We start from the raw sequence: 24152 nt of genomic DNA, 5'->3' as shown, positions 1-24152 counted from the left end.
ATTATTTGCCTCGTACTTATTTTTTTAAATTACATGTGCATGTGTTTTAACAGATGCATCTTCAGATTGGATTTAGAGGTCTTAGTGGAAATGGACAGACTTATCTCAGGCTAATTCACCGAAAAGCAGCACAATATCAGAAAGTACTTCGACCTGCTGATACAAACGTTTTTGACCGTTAAACTTTGCTCACTTTACCAAAAAACTAAATTCATCGGAAGATGATGATGATGGCTTTAAAACTTATCTAAAAAACTAATCTGCTAGCAAAAACATTTGCTTCGATAATTGTCTATCGGATTAGTTGAACTGTGCCCACCACTGTCTCATACTAATGAGGATGTTAGCTATTAAATCCAAGATAAAAAAGACAATGTCTTCTCACTATTAACTCGTTTTTTTTCTAACTATAATAAAATCGCAACACACACACACACACACACACACACACACACACACACACACACACACACACACACACACACACACACACACACACACTTTAAATGATCCCATAAAACAAAGATTGGTTTTGAATGATTTTCCTGGCTGAAACTCCACAGCTGTGATCAGATAACCTTTTCCAATCACATGTTCTCATGGTAATAAATAACTCTTAAAATTTGTGAACTCAGATCAGTTTTGCTTCTTTTCTCTTTTTTGTACTTCTAATGATTTTGACAAATGCAGTTTTTTTAATTCATTGATACTGTTAATATTGCAATTTCATACAACTAAAGTATTTTTAAATATCCTGTAAAACACTGGACAGCTTGTTTTCATCCAGGACCACGGGCAAAAGTTAATTATTTTCATAAGTTATTGGGTTATTTTTAAAAATAGAAAGTGCTTTCTATTTTTAAAAATAATAGTAGTCTTTTTTGTTTTTTGTCTATCTGAAAAATGATAGGATCCAGGGCTTAAAAACACCCACATCCAATTGGAACCACGGTTTGTATTATCTGTGACACACCTAACTGACACGTTAATGTTTAAATTTCAAAGGTTTAACATCCCAAGGATATGGAAAGGCCGAAGCATAAGGTAGTACAGTCTCATTTAAACCCCTGCGTGATATTGCGGGATTTGACCACATCCGGGGACAGCCTGCACCAACATGGGAGAGACTAATCCCCATTCGGCCCAGCTCGGTAAGCGTAAAAGCATGCTCGCTGCCACCTAACGGATGTGCTGGTTTAAGACATGTCAGCTGAAGACAAGCCAGTTTAAAATGGTTTCCACTGAAACCCCCATCCTCCGAATGGTCTGTGCCGACACGCCCACATTCTGCCCAGGGATTAGTCTCTCCACACAAACAGCATCAGGTCTAACGGAAAAATGGTGTACTGTTTTGTTTTCAGCTGCAGTCACCGATGAAGTTGCAAAAAATGAAGAAAAAAAAAAAAAAAAAAAAAAAAAAAAAAAACAAACAAAAAAACAAATGGCTCACTGAAAGACCCATCATTATATTAATAGTCACAATTTATCTCTGTGTTGTATTTATAAACTGTTACAGGAACGGTTCACCCATGTCGCTTTCACAAACATTACACAAAATGAATGCATAAAAAATAAATAAATAAAAAATAAAACCCCAAACATGGTCATCATCTTTAACAAAAGCAGTAAATCACAGAATTAATAGTCACAGTTTAACTGAGCTCAGGGCTCAATATTTTCAACAAATGCACAAAAAATAAATTAATAAAAATACTGACTTTTGAACAATTTACATACCATTTTGGCCACAGTGTAATTTATTTTGGCTTTTTAAGCTGTTATGTTGCTTAAAAAAAATGCTTTTTCTCGTTTTCATTTTTTTTTCTTCTGCATCCTGCACCACAGAAGAAGAAAGAGGAGAACCCTCTTCTTCTTTTATGGCATTTAATGGCAGCCAGCATCCTTATTGGTGCAGTGCTGCCACCTTCTGCATCAATCTGTTATAGTAGCACTGTCCATTACAGCACCAGTGTTATGCGATCGTCTAGAACTCAGCCGGCGATCGATCTGTCGACTGCGATCGACTGGTTTGGCACGCCATCTTTACAACTTGAATTAGTTTTCCTGTGTCTACAGTATTGCTCATTTTTCTGCAGGATGAACAAACTTTCTGCTACGTGCTAAGCACATGAATAGTTTACTACTACTATACTACTGATGAACAGGCACGTGGACTTTCAGCGGAAGCTGACCAATCAGATGGTGTCACAACACAGAAAACATTCACGTTGAGATTATAATTCCTTGCGATCGCGTCAGTCGCATCCTACACTGACTTTGAAGCTGACACGGATGCTTGGTGGAAACACTCAAGTGTCTCAACATAGAAGTGATTCAAATGCCGATGCCTGCACTGATGCAAACACAAAAGCTTGGTGGAAACGGGGCCTTACCTGCAGATGGATTTGGATTTTTAGACTCGTGTCTCTATTTGTCTTAGAAGTGCAAATTACATTGTACTTCCATAATATTTTCCTTAACAGTGTTTCCATAATTTTTTCTGCTACTTGATATCCAAAAAATTATACTATTAATTCTAAAATTACCAATTAAAAACAGACCTCTTTAAAAAATCTTTAGTATAATAGTGTCATTGTAAGTGTTAAATAAAACAAATTTTTACAGTTATTTTCAAACTTCACATTTTCTATTATTAATAGAAAAAAAACGAACAAAACAAAAAATGATCAACTCGACGGTTGAAGGCGTTAAAGACCAACGTAGTTAGATGCATTCATCTCCACGGGACACCAGCTCAGTAACACCAGTGTTAACTCATGTTAAAGTTAATTAGGGCTGAAACGATTAGTCGAGTAACTCGAATAATTCGTTTACAAAAAAATGTTCGAGGCAAATTCTGTGCCCGAAACTTCATTTAACATTGTAGTACATATGCCAGGCCTGTGTGTGGCGCTGTAACGTCCCCAGAAAAACAACTGAAGACGACTAGAGCATGCGCTCAGGCCGTGTAACAGCTAATAATTTAGCCCTTAAAGCTACCGCTTTCCAATGCGACATAGAGTAAAATAAAGCCTTTTAAGAGAAAAAGGCTCCACAATGATCATCTGAAATAGACTTACTGCACATTTAAAGTGAAGCAGTGTGTTTGTCTATTTTTAAAAAACACACAGTCTGCTCGATGTGGTGAGTGACGGCCGGGTACCCACAGTCGAAGCCGGCTGCTGTCTGTTTTGTTCAGACTTGCGCTGACTGAGTGTTTCACTTTTTAATTTTCACTTTTTTTGGGCAACACACAATGCTTCACAAACACGGTAACTTAAAAAACAAAACAAACAAAAAAAAAAAAAAACAGTGACTGCGAGGCTTGCATGTTCAACCTCCAGCTGAAATGCATCTGCTGGATCAAAGAGAAAGAGATAAAAAAAATAAAAAATCACGTAGGGACTCAGTCCACCAACCTTTAAAAATAATAATAATAATAATAAAAAAAAAAAAACTCAAAATGGTTAAATTTTACAAGTTGGGGGAAAAAAACAACAACAGAAAGCCACATCCCATCGCCATTTCAGCAAAATGTCAAGACTTTGGCACAGTGACATTGCTTAGGAAGAGCCCTGGACTACTGATGTTTAAAAACGCAAAAGTACTTTTTATCCGATTACTCGATTAATCGCCAGAATAATCAATAGAATACTTGATTACTAAAATAATCGATTGCTGCAGCCCTAGTCTTATGATCTGAATCATACCAGCCCTGGTCATACCTGTGATTTATTTGCTATGAAACATCCTCAGCATGTGGTGAGTCTATAATTTTTTCCAGGGGCTGTATATTTCACATATCCATACATGTTACTGTTCCAAGTATCCTTTCTTGTAAAGTGTATTTTGGCAAGTGCTGCTACATCCCTCTCACAGGCTAACAAAGGCCATTGGAATGGCAGCCAAGACCGATAAGCCTGCATGAGCCTGAGAACACCAGTGCTGCCCAAGAGTTAAGAACTCTGTCTTTTAAAAACCTTTAGAGGTTGAAGAACAGGAGCTCAAGAAACAAACTAGTTAAGTCACCTGTGGTTTAAGCTTTATTTCAGACACAATGGTAAACCACAGGCTTAAACGTACATCATCATAAAATTTCAAGGACTTTTTAAACAGTGGCAAGGAACAATTTCCTAATCCTTCAGGGAATATTTAATCCTTCTTAATCAGTATATTTTGTGAGAAAGTTTACATAATGTGCAACTTAAAAAACACATGCAACTTTCAGAGCCTTCATGAGTATGGATGTAGCAAATATGACATCTGAATCGCAGCTACGCAGAACTCAGGGGATGCTCTTTGCTTTTTGGGAGTGTTATAATCCTCATCAGATGCCCAGTGAGAAACCTCACACACATCATGTGAGTGCATGTGAGTGCAGTTCAGTCAACTTTACAAACCCCAATCGAGCCAGCTCCTGACCACAGCCTCCTTTCTCTACTTTATGACTGAAACCACCATAAAATTTAACATCAGTTCAATGCTGAACTAATTTATCATGAAAAATACAAATGCCACACAGCTTGCTTCTAAAATGTGATAAACTGGTGCTTTCTCTGTGTTACACAAAAGCAGGGTTGGGTTTTAGACCTTCTACAAGTATTTGCCAGGATGCAGGAAGTAAAAAAACCTGTCTCAAACCAGTTGAGCACCTCTAAAACGGAAAAATCCTTGTTTGTAAGTCCATGTATTGGCTTTAAACTGAATGAGAGAGAAGACCACATTCAAATGAACAAGCTGGTATGCCGGCTGTTTAAGTGCAATTTTTGCACGACATTGGTTGTTTGTTTATATTTATGTATTTAGGATACTTTCATATTTTTCCACTTTTCAATTCCAATATAAAAGACATAAAACAGTCTTATAATTTATTTTATTTATTTAACCAGGTTAGTCTCATTGAGATCAAGACCTCTTTTGCAAGGGAGACCTGGGCAATTATAAAGTTTCCAATTCACCTAACCTGCATGTCTTTAAATGTGGGAGGAAACCTACGCAAACACGAGGAGATCATGCAAACTCCACACAGCAAGGCCACAGGTGGGAATCGAACCCATGACCTTCATGCTGAGGCAACTGTTGTGTGGGCCGTTGAAGAGGAGGTACTGCTGGCCCACCACCACCAGAGGGCGCCCTGCCTGGAGTGCGGGCTCCAGGCATCAGAGGGCGCTGCCGCCTCACAGGAGCAGCCAGGGTGACAGCTGTCACCCATCACCTGAGACAGCTGATATCAATCACCAGGGAGGTATATCAGCAGGACGGCATCTCCACCTCATTGCCGAGATATCGCTCTACCAAAGAGGTAACGTGCTCAGCCAATTGAATTGTCGTTTTGACAGTAAAATCTGTGTTGCTTGTTTGCAGACAGTAGTACAGTTGAAGACTGTGTTGGACTTTTTTTGGATAAGTACTCACGTTCTTACACTACAGTATTTGTTTTTCTGACGAGAGGTGGAGGTGGTGTTTCCACCCTACGTCTTGCTGGGTGCATCCGCACCCACACCTGACTGTTTCTGTTCCTCGCCAGCAGTACCGGATCCGACGAGCGGAGGCAGTGGCCACCTGGGAGTTCGGGACTTGGCGGCTCCAGTATTCCCGGGGTTCGGTGGCAGAGGAAATCGGGTGGTTCCGGTTCGGCTTGGACAGACGTCTCCTATCGTCGAGCCTGCCCACACGACACCGCTGTAATTTGACTTGATCTCAAGATTGTAATCTGTTGTGTTTGTTGTGCGTGTTTCACAACAGTAAAAGCATTGCATTTGACTTCCTCCATTGTCCGTTCATTTGCGCCCCCTGTTGTGGGTCCGTGCCCCTACACTTTCCCAACAGCAACAGTGCTAACCACTAAGTCACCGTGCTGCCGTATAAGAATAAAATAAAGGTAATATTTGTTTTAGGACAATATGGGCAGCCTTGTGGCTCAAGGGTTAGCGTGCTTGCATCCCAAACAGAAGGTCACTGCTTCAATGCCACATGTGCCTGATTCTCCATGTACTGGAGTTGTGTTAAGAAGGACATCTAGTATAAACCTGTGCCAAATTAATTAAAGATTGTTCAATGCGGGCTTTTGCATAAAATGCTGGTTCGGCTTTAAGATACAACAATGATAATTATTAAAGCAAGTTACCTTGGTATAAAAAGTATTTGACAGATATTTCACGGAGTGCAGGGGCAGATCTGGAGATCTGGGGGGGATTCATGGACCACCAAAATAAAAATCCCTGCCGAATGCTGTTTCTGACTCAGCTAGATACAATTATACCAAACCATGAGTCCATAAGTTGCAACAAGGGTGTTTACATTTTTAGCTACAGACATTTCAAATGTTCTCTGTTATTTGTCATCATAACATCACATTCAAGATGGGGAGGGGGAACATACAACAGACTCTGAACTTTAAGATCTCACGTTATGAGCCCTGATGAGGCAGCAGTGCGTCCCGCTGTATGTCTGCAAAGGCGAGTGCCGATTAAACAACTGACCACAGTTTGCTTTAAATGTGTATTGCCTATAAGTGAACCGCAGTCAGTCTATTTCAGATGATCAACGTGGATCCTCTTTCTCTTAAAAGGCTTTATTTTACTCTGTGTGTCGAGTTGGAAAGGTGTAGTTTTTGGTGCTACAGGTTAGTTCTTATGCCGCATTCACACCGGGCGCGATCAGACACTACAAATTTGTGTGGGTCGCCAGGCAACGGACGCTCCTCCTTCGCTCGGTGTGTCGCTCTGCTTTTGCTACAAAAATTCGCCCCGGTGCGTCATCAAATAGGAGGAGCTTCCATTCCGCTCGCCGGCTCCGGTTGTCAGTCAAGTTAACATGACGGACCTTGATCACACGGAGCGAGTTGTTGTGGAAAGCTCCCAATACAGGGAGTATTTGCTGCAGGAGCTGCGTCTGGATGACGGCTGCTTTCAGCGGTCTTTCCTCCTCTGCGGGACCCAGCTTGAGGACCTCCTGTCCCGTTCACGCACGCACATGTAAACACTTAAAAAAAAAAAAAACTCTGCTGCCTGCTGTGGACTGCAGCTCGCTCTTCCCCCAAAAAACTCTGTCATAATTGTATTTAGAAACCAGTCACCATTTGTTTTATTATACATCTGTGTAGTTAATAAGTAAAATAATCTCCACAGATGATTAACTCGCATGCGCACGTAAAATAAAAATAAAAGAAACTCCGCTCCCGCTGCTGTGGTGTTTTGCAACACCACAGCAAAACTCAAAACTCTGTCATGATTGTGAAATAAAGGACAAAAGAGACATAAGTCCTGCTCACAGGCTGCTACCAGATACAGGACATGTTCACATCTTCAGTCAAACTCCAGACATCTCCACGTCACTACATATTCAGTGCCTGATTGGTCATCGCGGCGCGACAAAAAAGTTCAGATTTTTCAACTTGGCGAGGAGGGCAACACGACGTGACGCAGCGCAATATCGCGCCACAAACGCGCAAAATGCTCAAAATCGCTTCACTCGCGTCGCGCTGCACGGTTTGGCGCCAAAACGCGTCCTTACATAGGGATTACATGGCAACCTGTGGCTGCAGTTGCTCGTGTCGCGCCCGGTGTGAACGCAGCATTACACAGCTTATGCGCATGCTCTAGTCTTTTGTTTTTTTTCTGTTACAGCGACACACACAGGCCTGGCATATGTACTACAACATTAAATGGAGCTTTGAGGCACAGAATTTGCCTCGATCATTTTTTTGTAAACAAATTATTCGAGTTACTCGACTAATCATTTCAGCCCTAATTAACTTTAACATGAGTTAACACAGGTGTTACTGAACCGGTGTCCCGTGGAGATGAACACATCTAACTACCTCGGACTTTAACGCCTTCACCCGTCGAGTTGAGCTACCTCTCTTTACCGCGCAACTGCACATACACATTGTCCTGTCGAGAAGAACTCACCGACATCTAATGACAATATTCTGCTTTAAAACATAGTGTGTACATGCAAATCTTCACTTTTTTCTTTTTTAAATTGAAAAGACACTGATTACTGCATTTTTATGTAAAAACAAAACTTATATGGGGGAGCTCAACTCAAGGGGTGAGGTGTTAAAGTCTGAAGTAGAGAGAGATGTGCAAAAGACTGAGATAGAAGGACATGCCAACATGGACACAGAGGACTGTTGGATCCTGGCCTAAGTACATTCTGAGTTCCCGCCTAGTTTCCTAATGGGTCACATGCGTGTGTAAAGTTAATGGAGCCAGATTAAAGATAAAGGAAAGACAGTGACATAAAGTGATACAGAAACTGATCAAATACGTCAACTACGTGTATAAATAAATCCAGACAGGATACAGTACCTTTTGACCGGGAGTGCCAATTAACATTTCTATGTGGTAGCCTCGTCCAGGATCACCTTGCAGGTTACTGACCATGTCTAAAAAGTTAACTTTGCCGGCAGGATCAGAGGCCAAAGAGAGGCCGTTACCATCAGAAGTCTGTTCTTGTTGAAGACCAGTCAGGTTCGACGTCGACACATTATACTGTCCCGAGGAGACCTTCAGCGGTATAGAAAAGTGACAACTGGACGGGCAGAAGAACAAAGAAAAAGTGGACACCCAAACGAAGAGAGAAATGCCAAACGCCATCGTTTTAACTTTCAAAAACGTCAAGTACTAACGTCAGAGCTCGACGGAAAAGACTGCAATGTCTTCAATTTTTGTTCCTCGAATGTCCACCTAGTAACGTGTGAGCTGAAACAAAAGCCATGGTAGAAACACTGCCACGCCAAAAACAAGCCGAGCATTCAGATAAAACAGTCTAACCCACGCAGAAAACAAACTTTGGCTGCGCCTCCACTTCTGCCGCAACAAGTCTCGCTGCTGCGCCGCCGTCAAGCTAACCACAACACAACGCGTAGTTATTTCCTACAAAATAAGAGACGCTCACATAGTAACTTCCGCCCTGAAAGCTTTTCAAGACTCGAAAAATAAATAAGCTTAAAAGAAATGACATTTCACGGAAATATTTTTCTTATTGAAAGAAGTAGAACGTAAGAATGTGTTAATTATTTTTCCTTTGATTTGGAAAAGCTAAGGAACAGATCCTCTTAAGTTCATCTTCTCACATGTATTAACTTGATAACTACAGTGCATGAGTGTGGTGTTGTGTGACGCAAGGGAGTAACTTTGATTTTGATATTGGTGGGGACACAAAAGTGCTCCAAGACAAAGATTTTTTTTTTTTGCATTACCAATCATAAGTTCATGTCATGCAGATGTTATAGGTTAACGAGCCAACCCAATGGTTAGGGAGTTGTCCTTTCAATCACAGGGTTGCAGGCTCAAATCCCAACCTTACCTCTCTTTACACCTCCATCCATGACTGGAGTGACCTTGAGCAAAGCAACTAACCCAACATTGCTCCAGCTATACATTTAAATTGAATTCATAGAGGATGGATATTTAACACGAAGTATTGCAATGACCCTATCTGCTAGTGTTGTGATGTTCGTGAATAGGGATGGGTGTTGATAAGATTTTATCTATCGATGCCATTATCGATTCTGCTTATCGATCCGATTCCTTATCGATACCTCGTGAATTTTGTACTAAAAGTAGGCTTTACAGGTTTTCTATGTATTTCATTGAGTCTTAAAGTAAATAAATATGAAATTGGTCACTGTATCCTTTATCTCTGGACATAAATAAAAATAAACAAAACGGTGTTTCGCTTTGAAGTTATTAATTCCGACTGGACTCTATCGTTCTAACTTGACTTGGCAGACAGCCGCGCAGCGTTTGGAGCTGTGTGAACAGAACGGAGGACGATTCTCGTTTCTTTCTCGCAACAAGACAGGAGTCCCAGTTAGTAACTTTATTCCGCACAAAAGTGACTCACAATTGACATATTCAGGGATGAAAGTGACGAAAAACAAAAAAGCTGAAACCCCAAATTACCCCCCAACACCACCTGCACGAAAATGAATTCTAGAAGCTGTGAAATGCAATCTGGGACTATTCCAGATAATAAACTGCAGTGAGTGCAGCATCCATTTAGTGAGAAAAAACCCCCAACTTTCCTTATTCAAATTCATTCTAGTAGTATTCTGCTCTTACTAGGATGCAGCAGTTTTCTAGCTTGGCAGATAGTTCTGGAGGAAACCACTGAAGAAATTAACAAACTGAAAACATGGTTTGACCAAAACAAATTGTCATTAAACTTAAATAAGACAGAGATGAAGTGGAGGTGTAAGAGTCACTAGGTGTTCACAGGAAACAATTTATTTCTGTATGTATGTATTTATTTATGTATGTTCATTGTTAGTTGGTTTTATATTTTCTGTTGTGTTTCTATTCAGGTTCTTTTTGTCTCTTTCTCTAAAACTGTATATAATAAGTATATATTGTATATAATAATCATTAGATTATTAATATATAAACAAAAATAAATTTAAAAAATATTACAATCTGAAAACAAATGCACCCAAACGTGATGACAGCTGCAACTGCTTAATTCTTTTAACATTGAAAATGCCATAGACATGCTAACGCGTTAGCATCGCTCCCGTTTTAAGTTATAAAATACATCTATCAACTGTTTCAGAAGACCATAACAGGTCGGTTTAACATAAAAAAGGTCAATAATACTCACAGACGTATGCTCTTTAGGGTTTTAGCGGGGGAAAATTAAGCGAAAGAATGAATAAACGCAGCAATCGAAGCACTGTTTCAATCTGCGAACCACTGCTTCGATTGGTTCCAGGTTCAAAGCAAAGCCGCGCTGCAGAAAAGTTGATTACGGACCCGCATCGCTGCAGGGTCTGTTATGTACTTGTTACACTATAAAATTAAACGGTGAGGCGTATTTTTGGGTGAACACTTTGTATGTAACCTTTATTCTGCCGCGCACACACTACATTGAAGAACAGACTCGACATATCAAATACTGATGCGCCCCCTCAGGTGAACTAATCGATCAATGATGATCCCAGATCATTCCAACAATATACTACAGGGTCTGTAATCAATGTAGAGAAATTATCATTTTTCTGACAAACACCCCCCAATATAACGGCGACTCTGAAGGACCGATAACAATGACAATGACAATGATTTATTCTCTAGAAAGGCACCCCTCGTGGGGTATGAGAGAACTACATAAGGTACACAATACTGTACATACATATAAAATAACAAATAGAAGCATGCAATCACAGAGGGTACAGGCGATTCAGACATACACAATAATAAAATAAAATAGAAAACATAAAATAAAAAAATAAAAATAAAAAAATAAAAAATAAAAGGAATGAAAAAAGGAAATAATAGTAATAATAAAAATTAAAATAATAGTAATAATAAATTAAAATAAAATAAATATAAATAAAATAATAAATAGATAAATAAAATAATAACAATAATATTAATAATAATAATAATGATAATAATAACAACAACAATAATAATAATAATAATAATAATAATAATAATAATAATAATAATAATAATAATATTTAGTTTACACTTTCTATAGGGGGAACCAAATTTGTTCAAGTAGATGTTAATTACATAAAGTACGGTTTCAGAATATACAATAATAATAAAATATAAGTAGATTATGCCTGTGCGAAGAACTTTATACAAGGGGGAAAAAGAAAGGAAAAAAAAAGAAATAGGTCAGAGAATTAGTGTTTTTATGGGCTTTAGCCACATAATCAGGGTTTAGGAGATGGCACGACCAGAAATAATGTTATGTGGGCCGCCAGAAGAGGAGGTACTGCTGGCCCAACACCAGAGAGCGCCCTGCCTGAAAGCGGGCTTCAGGCACCAGAGGGCAGAGCCGCCTCCCTGGAACACCTTCAGACAGCTGTCAGTCATCACAACAGCTGTCATTCATCACCCCTCATCAGCCCACCATAAAAACCTGGCAGAGACGTCAGATCCCTGCCGAGAATTCGTCTTACCCGACAGGTAAACTCTCAGCCGTTCAGTGCCGTATGCGCGCCTTTGTACAGCTAAACTTGCCAGTTGTAACGTCTTTACATCTGAACCGTAGTTGTATGTTCTTTGCATCTGAGTCTTTGCAGCTGAAACCTTTTTGTAAACACATAGCTGGTTGCTGAGTTTGTGGACGTTTGGAGGAGTCGGCGTTCCCGCTCCTCAATCAAAAACTTGAGTGTTTCAGAAGGATCTGCACGTACTCTGAATATCTGTGTTCAGGAGGTGGAGGTTTTCCACCAGAAGGGACTTTATCTGTGCTGAACTGTTTGCTGGGTGTGCACACACCCACTTGATCTATTTGTGCTTCCTGCCAGCAGTACCCGATCCGACAGCTGGAGGCGGTGGCCACCTGGGGACTCAGGACTTGGCGGCTCCGGTGTTTTTCAGGTCTCCGCTGGCAGTGGAAATCGTGTGGGGGCCCGGCTCTTCTCTGGACAGGCGTCTCCTATTCTCGAGCCTGCCCACACGTCACCGACTGTTTAATTGACTGTTGTCTAAGATCGTATCTGTATACCGTTGTGCACATTTCACAACATTAAATTATCTTTTTGTATTTCCATTGTCCGTTCATTTACGCCCCCTGTTGTGGGTCCGTGTCACTACACTTTCCCAACAAATAACTAGCAACACTCTAGCCAAAGTATTTACAGAGAGCTAAGCATATATAGTAAACTATGTACAGAAAAAAGGAGCCATTTGGGTGAGATTAGACAAAACCAACAGCTGAGATTATCTCTAGAGAGGTGATAGGACTAGTTTAGGGCAACATTAAATTTGTTAATAATAATGGGACAGAACTTAGCAAGGCTTGAAAGCTCTGAGGTGCAATTTGAGTTAAATAGTTCTTCCATTTTCAGGGTACTGGGTCTCTTAAAGAAATATTTAAGAAATTTTTTACGTTCCGCTTTGAAGAAAATACATTCAAAAATATAATGGAATTCATCACCAATTTGATGCCTGACACAAAGTGGACACAACCTTTCATGTCTAGGAATATTGGTGTAACAGCCTGTTATGGCAACTTGTTATTACATCTGAATTTGGTCAAATTTATCCTTTCCTTAAAATCTAGTAAACGCAGATATTGCTCTAACCTTGGGGTATGCTTGAATATTCTGTATAAGTAGGCAGTTGAATTAATTTCAGACAAGGTTTGTTCAAAAATGTTAGATTTTTTTTTTTTTGTGCAACTACTTTTTTTTGAACCAAGAGGGATTAATATCTTCTTCATGCCATAAAAGGTCATACCAAAATTATCTAACAGCGATTTGATATCCATGGGGTGGTATAAACATCACTGTTTGACATATTAAATAAAAGGCGATAAACAGTGCAGGAAAGTTTAGAAATCTTGCCTGACTTCAGCCTTAGCCAGAAGTTTAACATTCGGTTTTCAATTACTTGTTGGACTTTTGTTCTACCCAATTCACAGAGTACCATGTAATTTGGGGTGTTTTTATGTACCTTGAGAATATGCTTGCAAAATTTGAGGTGAAAAGTTTCAATGGCTTGGAAATTTTCGTGGCCCCATATCTCACTGCCATATGTTAATATAGGTAGGACAAGTTGATTAGAGTTCAGAAAGGATATCAATAGGTAATTCTAATGCCTGGGCTTTGCTCAACAAACTGAACATTGCTCGCCTTGCCTGAGAAATTTGTTTGGCCATGGTTTTTTGAAAATGGTTGTAATTAAACTTGCATCCCAGATATGTATAATCATCCACTATTTCTAGTTTACCCTCACCAAGATTGAATTCTGGTTTGTTTCTTACTTTGCCCCACGAGAAAATTACTATTTTGGTTTTACTTGTATTCACGGAAAGATGCCACTCAGTACAGTACAAAGACACTGCATCTAGGGCTTTTTGCAGTTCTTTGGCACTTTCTGCCATGACAATGGTGTCATCAGCATATGAGAATATTTTCAAATAAACTTCAATGTCATCATCACTAAGATGCGTCCTAAAGTCGCCTGCGAGCTCCTTTAGACCGCTATATCTCCTGCTGATAAAATAGTCAAAATCGTTCAGGTAAATAGCAAACAATAATGGTGATAAGTTCTCACCCTGTCTTACTCCAATGTTACATGAAAAGAACTCAGACTTGACATGGTTATTTAGTACACATGACTTTGCATTTTCATAAAGATTATATATCACAGAGATAAGCTTCCCGTTTATATTATGTGCAATTAATTAGACCACAGAGATGATCTGTCGACTAAATCAAAGGCTTTTTTATAATCAATAAAAGTGCAATACACCTTCTGATTTTTTTGCTGGTAGAGACTGATGATAGAATGTAAAACAAAGATATGGTCCATTGTAGAATAGCCTTCGCGGAAACCAGCCTGCTCCTCCCCAATAATCCCGATAGCATCTAGGTAACTGGTTAGCCTAGCGTTAACAAATGCTGTAAAGCATTTACCAATGCAACTAAGTAGGGTTATACCTCTGTAATTATCAGGACTGTTAGGACATCCCTTGTTTTTATATAGAGGCTTAATGAGGCCTATCGTCCAATCAGATGGGATTACAGCCTGTCTCTAACACAAGGTTAAAAAAAATCTACAAGTAGTAGTTCCATGCATTCAGGACTGTTTTTATGAACTAGTTTGTTACATGGTCTATTCCATGTGCTTTATTGTTTTTGAGTTTTCTTATTTGGCGTCGAACTTCATCAATTGTAAAAGGTTGGTTTAAATCTGTTGGGAAAGTGAAGTACACGGATCCACGCCAGGGGGCGTGAATGAACGGCCAATAGGAAGTCCGAATAAATAATTTATTCTGCAAATGTGCACAAACACCAAATATGCTTTTAGTCTGTCAATCACAAAACTCAGTGACGCGTGGGCAGGCCCGAGGGTAGGAGACGCCTAACCAGAGAAGAGCCGGGACCCACGATGTTCCACCGCCAACGGACACCTGAAATACGCCGGAACCGCCAAGTCCTGAGTCTCCCAGGTTTTTATGGATGGTTGTGATGATGGATGATGTGTGACAGCTGTCAGCTCTGAGCACCTGGTGGACTCCTCTGGCAACTGCGCCCACTGGTGCCTGAAACCTGACAACAGGCAGGTCGCCCTCTGGTGGTGAGCCAGCAGTACCTCCTCTTCGGGCGGCCCACACAACAGGACCCCCCCCTCAACTGTCGGGTGACGCTGGTAGAAGTCCGCCAGGAGGGCGGGATCCAAGATCAAATCAAATCAAATCAATTTTATTTATATAGCGCCAAATCACAACAACAGTTGCCCCAAGGCGCTTTATATTGCAAGGCAAAAGCCATACAATAATTACAGAAAAACCCCAACGGTCAAATGAGCCCCTGTGAGCAAGCACTTGGCGACAGTGGGAAGGAAAAACTCCCTTTTAACAGGAAGAAACTTCCAGCAGAACCAGGCTCAGGGAGGGGCAGTCTTCTGCTGGGACTGGTTGGGGCTGAGGGGAGAGAATCAGGAAAAAGACATGCTGTGGAAGACAGCAGAGATCAATCACTAATGATTAAATGCAGAGTGGTGCATACAGAGCAAAAAGAGAAAGAAACACTCAGTGCATCATGGGAACCCCCCAGCAGTCTAAGTCTATAGCAGCATAACTAAGGGATGGTTCGGGGTCACCTGATCCAGCCCTAACTATACGCTTTAGCAAAAAGGAAAGTTTTAAGCCTAATCTTAAAAGTAGAGAGGGTGTCTGTCTCCCTGATCCGAATTGGGAGCTCGTTCCAGAGGAGAGGAGCCTGAAAGCTGAAGGCTCTGCCTCCCATTCTACTCTTACAAACCCTAGGACTACAAGTAAGCCTGCAGTCTGAGAGTGAAGCGCTCTATTGGGGTGATATGGTATTATGAGGTCCCTAAGATAAGATGGGACCTGATTATTCAAAACCTTATAAGTAAAAAGAAGAATTTTAAATTCTATTCTAGAATTAACAGGAAGCCAATGAAGAGAGGCCAATATGGGTGAGATATGCTCTCCCCTTCTAGTCCCTGTCAGTACTCTAGCTGCAGCATTTTGAATTAACTGAAGGCTTTTCAGGGAACTTTTAGGACAACCTGATAATAATGAATTACAATAGTCCAGCCTAGAGGAAATAAATGCATGAATTAGTTTTTCAGCATCACTCTGAGATATTGCACAAATGCAAAAAAGCAGTCCTACATATTTGTTTAATATGCGCATTGAATGACATATCCTGATAAAAAAATGACTCCAAGATTTCTCACAGTATTACTAGAGGTCAGGGTAATGCCATCCAGAGTAAGGATCTGGTTAGACACCATGTTTCTAAGATTTGTGGGGCCAAGTACAATAACTTCGGTTTTATCTGAGTTTAAAAGCAGGAAATTAGAGGTCATCCATGTCTTTATGTCTGTAAGACAATTCTGCAGTTTAGCTAATTGGTGTGTGTCCTCTGGCTTCATGGATAGATAAATATGATTCAAACCACCGCAGCACAGTGCCTTTAATACCTATGGCATGCTCTAATCTCTGTAATAAAATTTTATGGTCAACAGTATCAAAAGCAGCACTGAGGTCTAACAGAACAAGCACAGAGATGAGTCCACTGTCTGAGGCCATAAGAAGATCATTTGTAATGATCACTAATGCTGTTTCTGTACTATGATGAATTCTAAACCCTGACTGAAACTCTTCAAATAGACCATTCCTCTGCAGATGATCAGTTAGCTGTTTTACAACTACCCTTTCAAGAATTTTTGAGAGAAAAGGAAGGTTGGAGATTGGCCTATAATTAGCTAGGATAGCTGGGTCAAGTGATGGCTTTTTAAGTAATGGTTTAATTACTGCCACCTTAAAAGCCTGTGGTACATAGCCAACTAATAAAGACAGATTGATCATATTTAAGATCGAAGCATTAATTAATGGTAGGGCTTCCTTGAGCAGCCTGGTAGGAATGGGGTCTAATAGACATGTTGATGATTTGGAGGAAGTAACTAACGAAAATAACTCAGACAGAACAATCGGAGAGAAAGAGTGTAACCAAATACTGGCATCACTGAAAGCAGCCAAAGAGAACGATATGTCTTTGGGATGGTTATGAGTAATTTTTTTCTCTAATAGTTAAAATTTTATTAGCAAAGAAAGTCATGAAGTCATTACTAGTTAAAGTTAAAGGAATACTCGGCTCAATAGAGCCCTGACTCTTTGTCAGCCTGGCTACAGTGCTGAAAAGAAACCTGGGGTTGTTCTTATTTTCTTCAATTAGTGATGAGTAGTAAGATGTCCTAGCTTTACGGAGGGCTTTTTTATAGAGCAACAGACTCTTTTTCCAGGCTAAGTGAAGATCTTCTAAATTAGTGAGACACCATTTCCTCTCCAACTTACGGGTTATCTACTTTAAGCTGCGAGTTTGTGAGTTATACCACGGAGTCAGGCACTTCTGATTTAAGGCTCTCTTTTTCAGAGGATCTACAGCATCCAAAGTTGTCCTCAATGAGGATATACAACTATTGACGAGATAATCTATCTCACTCACAGAGTTTAGGTAGCTACTCTGCCCTGTGTTGGTATATGGCATTGGAGAACATAAAGAAGGAATCATATCCTTAAACCTAGTTACAGTGCTTTCTGAAAGACTTCTACTGTAATGAAACTTATTCCCCACTGCTGGGTAGTCCATCAGAGTAAATGTAAATGTTATTAAGAAATGATCAGACAGAAGGGGGTTTTCAGGGAATACTGTTAAGTCTTCAATTTCCATACCATAAGTCAGAACAAGATCTAAGGTATGATTAAAGTGGTGGGTGGACTCATTTACATTTTGAGCAAAGCCAATCGAGTCTAACAATAGATTAAATGCAGTGTTGAGGCTGTCATTCTCAGCATCTGTGTGGATGTTAAAATCGCCCACTATAATTATCTTATCTGAGCTAAGCACTAAGTCAGACAAAAGGTCCGAAAATTCACAGAGAAACTCACAGTAACGACCAGGTGGACGACAGGTAACAACAAATACAAAGTCTATTAGAAAAGTATCTGACCTTATTATTTTTTTCAAAAACCATATGGATTTGAATCACGTGTGATTACATCAGACATGCTTGAACCCTCGTGGGCATGCGAGAGTTTTTTCACGCCTGTCAGTTACGTCATTCGCCAGTGGGCAGTCTTTGAGTGAGGAGTCGCCCACCCTCTCGTCAATTTTTTCATTGTTTAGGAATGGCTCAGAGACTGCTGCTTTGTTTGATCAAAATTTTTTCAAAACTGTAAGGCACAACTGAGTGGACACCACTCGATAAATTCAGCTGGTTTTCGGTAAAAATTTTAAACGGCTGCTGAGAGATTTTAATCTGTAAGTGTCGCTTTAAGGACGGCCCACGGCGCTGACGGCGATCTGCGCTTCGAGGCGGCAGCGTCTCGCCATTTCAAGTTGAAAACTTCCACATTTCAGGCTCTGTTGACCCAGTAAGTCGTCAGAGAACAGAGAACTTCAGAAGAAGTCGGCATGAGGAGTTTATTCGGACATTCCATTGTTAACGGACATTTTGTAATGAAAGAACGTGCGGGCAGAGTCGCATGTCGGGCCGGACCCGACCGCGGGGGGTCGCGACAGGAAAAACACCTCCGTTGGAAACCTTAACGGGCAAGTTGGAATATGCCCAAGCTGTTAAACAATTTCTCAGTTACTCACTTGTTGAAAGCCATCAAAAGCCGTCTGAATTTTACAAATGGTTTTCAACACGGAGGTGTTTTTCCTGTCGCGGCGCACACAGATTCGCCGAGTCGTGTCCGTGACGAATTTGCGCGCACGTCTTTCATTAAAAAATGTCCTTAAACAGTGGAATGTCCACATAAAGTCCTCATGCCGGCCTCTTCTGAATCTTCTCTGTTCTCTCACGATGTCCTGGGTGAATTAAGCCTTAAATTAGGATGTTTTCAGGTCGAAACAGGCCGACGACGGCGCCTGGAAGCGCTGCGCGACGTCCCGCTCCGTGGGAAGTCCTTACAGCGACAGAAACACCCCATAATCTCTCATCAGCCGTTAAACTTTTCACTGAAAACCAGCTTAATTTCTCGAATAGTGTCCACTCGGATATTCCTCACAAGTCCAGAAAAAATTTTGATAAAGCAACGCGCGCCGTCTCAAGCAGCGTGTGAAACAAAGGAATTCAGCCGAGAGGGCTGGACCACATCTCACTCAAGGCCTGCCCACAGGGAAATGACGTCACCAACACGCGTGAAAAAACTCACGCATGCGCATGAGGGTTCAAGCATGATTGGTGTAATCGCACGTCATTCAAATCCATATAGTTTAAAAAAAAAATAAAAGTGTTGGTTTCTTATCTAATACACCTCGTAAAACTGTTTTTTGGGACTTCCAATTTGGATGGACAAGACTAAGAGTCAAGCCTTCAATGAATTAAAGCTCTGGTCTGGGTTTTTGATTTAATTTATAAGCTGGAGTGGAAGATTGCTGCTAATCCTCCGTCTCGGCCCGTGCTACGAGCGTTCTGGCAGTTAGTGTGACTCGGGGGTGTGATCCATTTAAACTAACATATTCATCCTGCTGTAACCAGGTTTCTGTAAGGCAGAATAAATCATATGTTGATCAAGTATTATATCATTTATTAACAGGGACTTAGAAGAGAGAGATCTAATGTTTAATAGACCACATTTAATGTTTTAGTCTGTGGTGCAGTTGAAGGTGCTATATTATTTTTTCTTTTTGAATTTTTATGCTTAAATAGATTTTTGCTGGTTATTGGTGGTCTGGGAGCAGGCACCGTCTCTACAGGGATGGGGTAATGAGGGATGGCAGGGGGAGGAGAAGCTGCAGAGAGGTGTGTAAGACTACAACTCTGCTTCCTGGTCCCAACCTGGATAGTCACGGTTTGGAGGATTTAATAAAATTGGCCAGATTTCTAGAAATGAGAGCTGCTCCATCCAAAATGGGATGATGCTGTCTCTCCTAACAAGACCAGGTTTTCCCCAGAAGCTTGCCAATTATCTATGAAGCCCACCTCATTGTTGGGACACCACTCAGACAGCCAGCAATCAGGAGAACATGCGGCTAAACATGTCATACTCCCGGTTCCGATTGGGGAGGGGCCCAGAGAAAATACAGAGTCCGACATTGTTTTTGCAAGTTACACAATGATCAATGTTAATTTTAGTGACCTCCGATTGGCGTAACCGGGTGTCATTACTGCCGATGTGAATTACAATCTTACCAAATTTACGCTTAGCCTTAGCCAGCAGTTTCAAATTTCCTTCAATGTCGCCTGCTCTGGTCCCCGGAAGACATTTGACTATGGTTGCTGGTGTCGCTAACTTCACATTTCTCAAAAACAGAGTCGCCAATAACCAGAGTTTGATCCTCGGCGGGTGTGTCGCAGAGTGGGGAAAAAATGGTTAGAGATGTGAACGGGTTGGCGGTGTACACGGGGCTTCTGTTTAGAACTCCTCACAGTCACCCAGTCGGCCTGCTTTCCCGGCTGCTCGGGATCTGCCGGAGGGGGAACTAAGCGACCTGGTCTGCACCGACTACAAGGGCCTGGCTAGCTGCAGGATTTCCAAGGTGCGGAGCCGAGTCTCCAATTCGCCCAGCCTGGCCTCCAAAGCTACGAATAAGCTACACCTATTACAAGTACCATTAATGCTAAAGGAGGGCCGAAGAATAACTAAACATTTCACACCCAGAGCAGAAAAGTGCGGGAGAGACAGGAGAAGCCGCCATGCTAAACCGGCTAAGAGCTAATAGCTGCGCTAAGCTAGCGGATTCCTAAAAACACACAAGTGAATAATGTGTAAATAATTTAGAGGTGATTCAGCAGAGGGAGGTGCTTTAGTTAAGGCACATGAAGATTACACTGTGAAACAAATCATTATCTAGTTAACTAGATCAATCTAACTGCGCAGATTAAACAGCTAACAGATACAGCAAAACACTGCTGTGCTCCGGAGCAGGAAATGATACAGTACCGCAGTGAGAGCCAACCAAGTAAGCAAGTAAGCCTGCAGTAAGCCTGCAGTCTGAGAGCGAAGCGCTCTGTTGGGGTGATATGGTACTAAGAGGTCCCTAAGATAAGATGGGACCTGATTATTCAAAACCTTATAAGTAAGAAGAAGAATTTTGAATTCTATTCTAGAATTAACAGGAATCCAATGAAGAGAGGCCAATATGGGTGAAATATGCTCTCTCCTTCTAGTCCCCGTCAGTACTCTAGCTGCAGCATTTTGAATTAACTGATGGCTTTTCAGGGAACTTTTAGGGCAACCTGATAATAATGAATTACAATAGTCCAGCCTAGAGGAAATAAATGCATGAATTAGTTTTTCAGCATCACTCTGAGACAAAACCTTTCTAATTTTAGAGATATTGTGCAAATGTAAAAAAGCAGTCCTACATATTTGCTTAATATGCGCATTGAAGGACATATCCTGATCAAAAATGACTCCAAGATTTCTCACGGTATTACTAGAGGTCAGGGTAATGCCATCCAGAGTAAGGATCTGGTTAGACACCATGTTTCTAAGATTTGTGGGGCCAAGTACAATAACTTCAGTTTTATCTGAATTTAAAAGCAGGAAATTAGAATGTCTTTATGTCTGTAAGACATTCCTGCAGTTTAACTAATTGGTGTGTGTCCTCTGGCTTCATGGATAGATAAAGCTGGGTATCGTCTGTGTAACAATGCAAATTTAAGCAATGCTTTCTAATAATACTGCCTAAGGGAAGCATGTATAAAGTGAATAAAATTGGTCCTAGCACAGAACCTTGTGGAACTCCATAATTAATCTTAGTCTGTGAAGAAGACTCCCCATTTACATGAACAAATTGTAATCTTTTAGATAAATATGATTCAAACCACTGCAGCACAGTGCCCTTAATACCTATGACATGCTCTAATCTCTGTAATAAAAGATTAAGCTCCTCTTCACCCAGGAGCGCTCTTCTGGTCCGTAACCCTCCCAGTCCACCAGATACTGGAAGCCCCGACCCTTCCGATGAATGTCCAACAGCTTTCTTATTGTCCAGGCCGGCTCGCCGTTAATGATGCGGGCAGGAGGCGGCACTGGTCCGTGGGGGCAGAGGTCCGAGGTGTGGTGTGGTTTGATCTTTGAAACGTGGAAGACCGGATGTATCTGCAGTGAAGCTGGGAGTTGGAGCTTCACTGCGGCGGGACTGATGATCTTGGTGATGGGAAAGGGTCCAATGTACCGGTCTGTGAGCTTTGGTGAGTCCGTCTGCAGAAGGATGTTCTTGGTTGAGTGCCACACCTCCTGACTGAGCTGATAAGTTGGGGCCGGGGCTCGTCGGCGATCTGCATGGCTCTTCGCCCGCATCCGGGCCTTCATAAGAGCAGAGCGGGCTGTCTTCCACACCCGACGGCATCTCCTGAGATGGGCCTGGACCAAGGGGACCTCGACCTCTTCCTCTACGGCTGGGAACAATGGGGGCTAGTACCCCAAGCAGACTTCGAAGGGGGAGAGGCCAGTCGCCGATGAGATCTGGCTGTTATGGGCATACTCGATCCAGGCCAGATGTTGGCTCCAGGCCGTCGGGTGCATGGAGGTAACACACCTCAGGGCCTGTTCCAGATCTTGGTTTGCCCGCTCTGCTTGGCCGTTGGTCTGGGGGTGGTACCCGGACGACAGGCTCACGGTGGCCCCCAGTTCCCTACAGAAACTCCTCCAGACTTGCAAGGAGAACTGGGGACCACGATCCGAGATGATGTCCGCTGGGATACCATGCAGACGCACGATGTGGTGGACCAGGAGGTCTGCGGTCTCCTGGGCCGTCGGGAGCTTTGGGAGGGCCACAAAGTGGGCCACCTTGGAAAACCGGTCCACTATCGTCAGGATGGTGGTCATTCCCTGGGACGCAGGGAGGCCCGTGACGAAGTCCAGGCCGATGTGGGACCAGGGGCGATGAGGCACGGGAAGCGGCTGGAGGAGTCCTCTTTCGGGTTTGTGATCCGCCTTGCCCCTGGCACAGGTTGTACATGCCCGGACGTAATCCTGGGTGTCGACTTCAACTGACGCCCACCAGAACCGCTGCCGGACCACTGCCACGGTTCTGCGCACCGCTGGATGGCAGGAGAGCTTGGAACCGTGACAGAAGTCCAAAACTGCAGTCCCAGCATCTGGTGGGACGACAGCCGGTTTGGTGGCCCACCGCCGGGATCAGGATGTCGGGTCAGGGCGTCCCTGATCACTTCCCTCGACATCCCACGTGAGGGTGGCGATGATAGTGGACTCCGGCAGGATGGTATCAGGTGGATCCGACAGCTTTGGTCCAACTTTCATCTTCGTGCACCCGGACAGTGCGTCAGACCTTTGGTTCTTTGTCCCGGGGTGGTAGGTGATCTTGAAGTTGAACTGACGCGAAAAACAGTGACCAACGGGCTTGCCTGGGGTTCAGGACGCTTGGTGGTCCGGATGTATTCCAGGTTCCGATGGTCAGTGAGAACAATAAATGGGACCACAGCTCCCTCCATCAAGTGTCTCCACTCCTCAAGGGCCTCTTTCACCGCCAGGAGTTCCCGATTGCCAACGTCGTAGTTCCGTTCAGTGGGGTTAACCTGCGGGAGAAATAGGCACATGGGTGGAGAACCTTGTTGGACTCCCTGCTCTGGGACAGCACAGCTCCTATCCCTGAGTCAGAGGCATCCACTTCAACTATAAACTGGCGGTTGGGATCGGGCTGCACCAGAACTGGTGCAGTCGAGAACCAGCGTTTCAACTCCCTAAACGCGGCTTCGCACCGATCCGACCAGGTGAAGGGGACTTTTGTGGAGGTCAGGGCAGTGAGGGGACCAACAACCTGGCTATAGCCCTTAATGAACCTCCTGTAGAAATTTGCGAAGCTGAGGAACTGTTGCAGCTTCCTACGGCTTGCCGGTTGGGGCCAATCTCTCACCGCTGCTACCTTAGCCGGATCAGGTGCGACGGAGTTGGAGGAGATGATGAACCCCAGGAAGGACAAAGAAGTACGGTGGAACTCGCACTTCTCGCCCTTCACAAACAGCCGGTTCTCCAATAACCGCTGCAGGACCTGACGTACATGCTTAACATGGGTCTCAGGGTCCGTGGAGAAGATGAGGATATCGTCTAGATATACGAAGATGAATTGATGCAGGAAGTCCCGCAAGACGTCGTTAACAAATGCTTGAAATGTCGTGGGGGCGTTAGTGAGGCCAAACGGCATGACCAGGTACTCAAAGTGCCCTAAGTGG

At 42.3% G+C, this 24152-nt stretch overlaps 1 protein-coding gene across 1 annotated transcript in view; it reads right to left on the bottom strand.

Annotated features, from left to right (window-relative positions):
• bace2 (beta-secretase 2) overlaps positions 1-8840 on the bottom strand; it is a 57865-nt gene extending 49025 nt beyond the window's left edge. Inside the window, exon 1 of the mRNA XM_034168082.1 lies at positions 8316-8840. Within this exon, the coding sequence (XP_034023973.1) occupies positions 8316-8603 (288 nt within the window). The 5' untranslated portion in view covers positions 8604-8840. The remainder of the gene's footprint in view (positions 1-8315) is intronic.
• Between the last annotated feature and the right edge of the window lie 15312 nt (positions 8841-24152).

Source organism: Thalassophryne amazonica, chromosome 4 (genome assembly GCF_902500255.1).
Source record: "Thalassophryne amazonica chromosome 4, fThaAma1.1, whole genome shotgun sequence".
Taxonomy (NCBI): domain Eukaryota; kingdom Metazoa; phylum Chordata; class Actinopteri; order Batrachoidiformes; family Batrachoididae; genus Thalassophryne; species Thalassophryne amazonica.
Note: the sequence above shows the minus strand (reverse complement) of the source record. Positions and strands in the feature narration are given on the sequence as shown.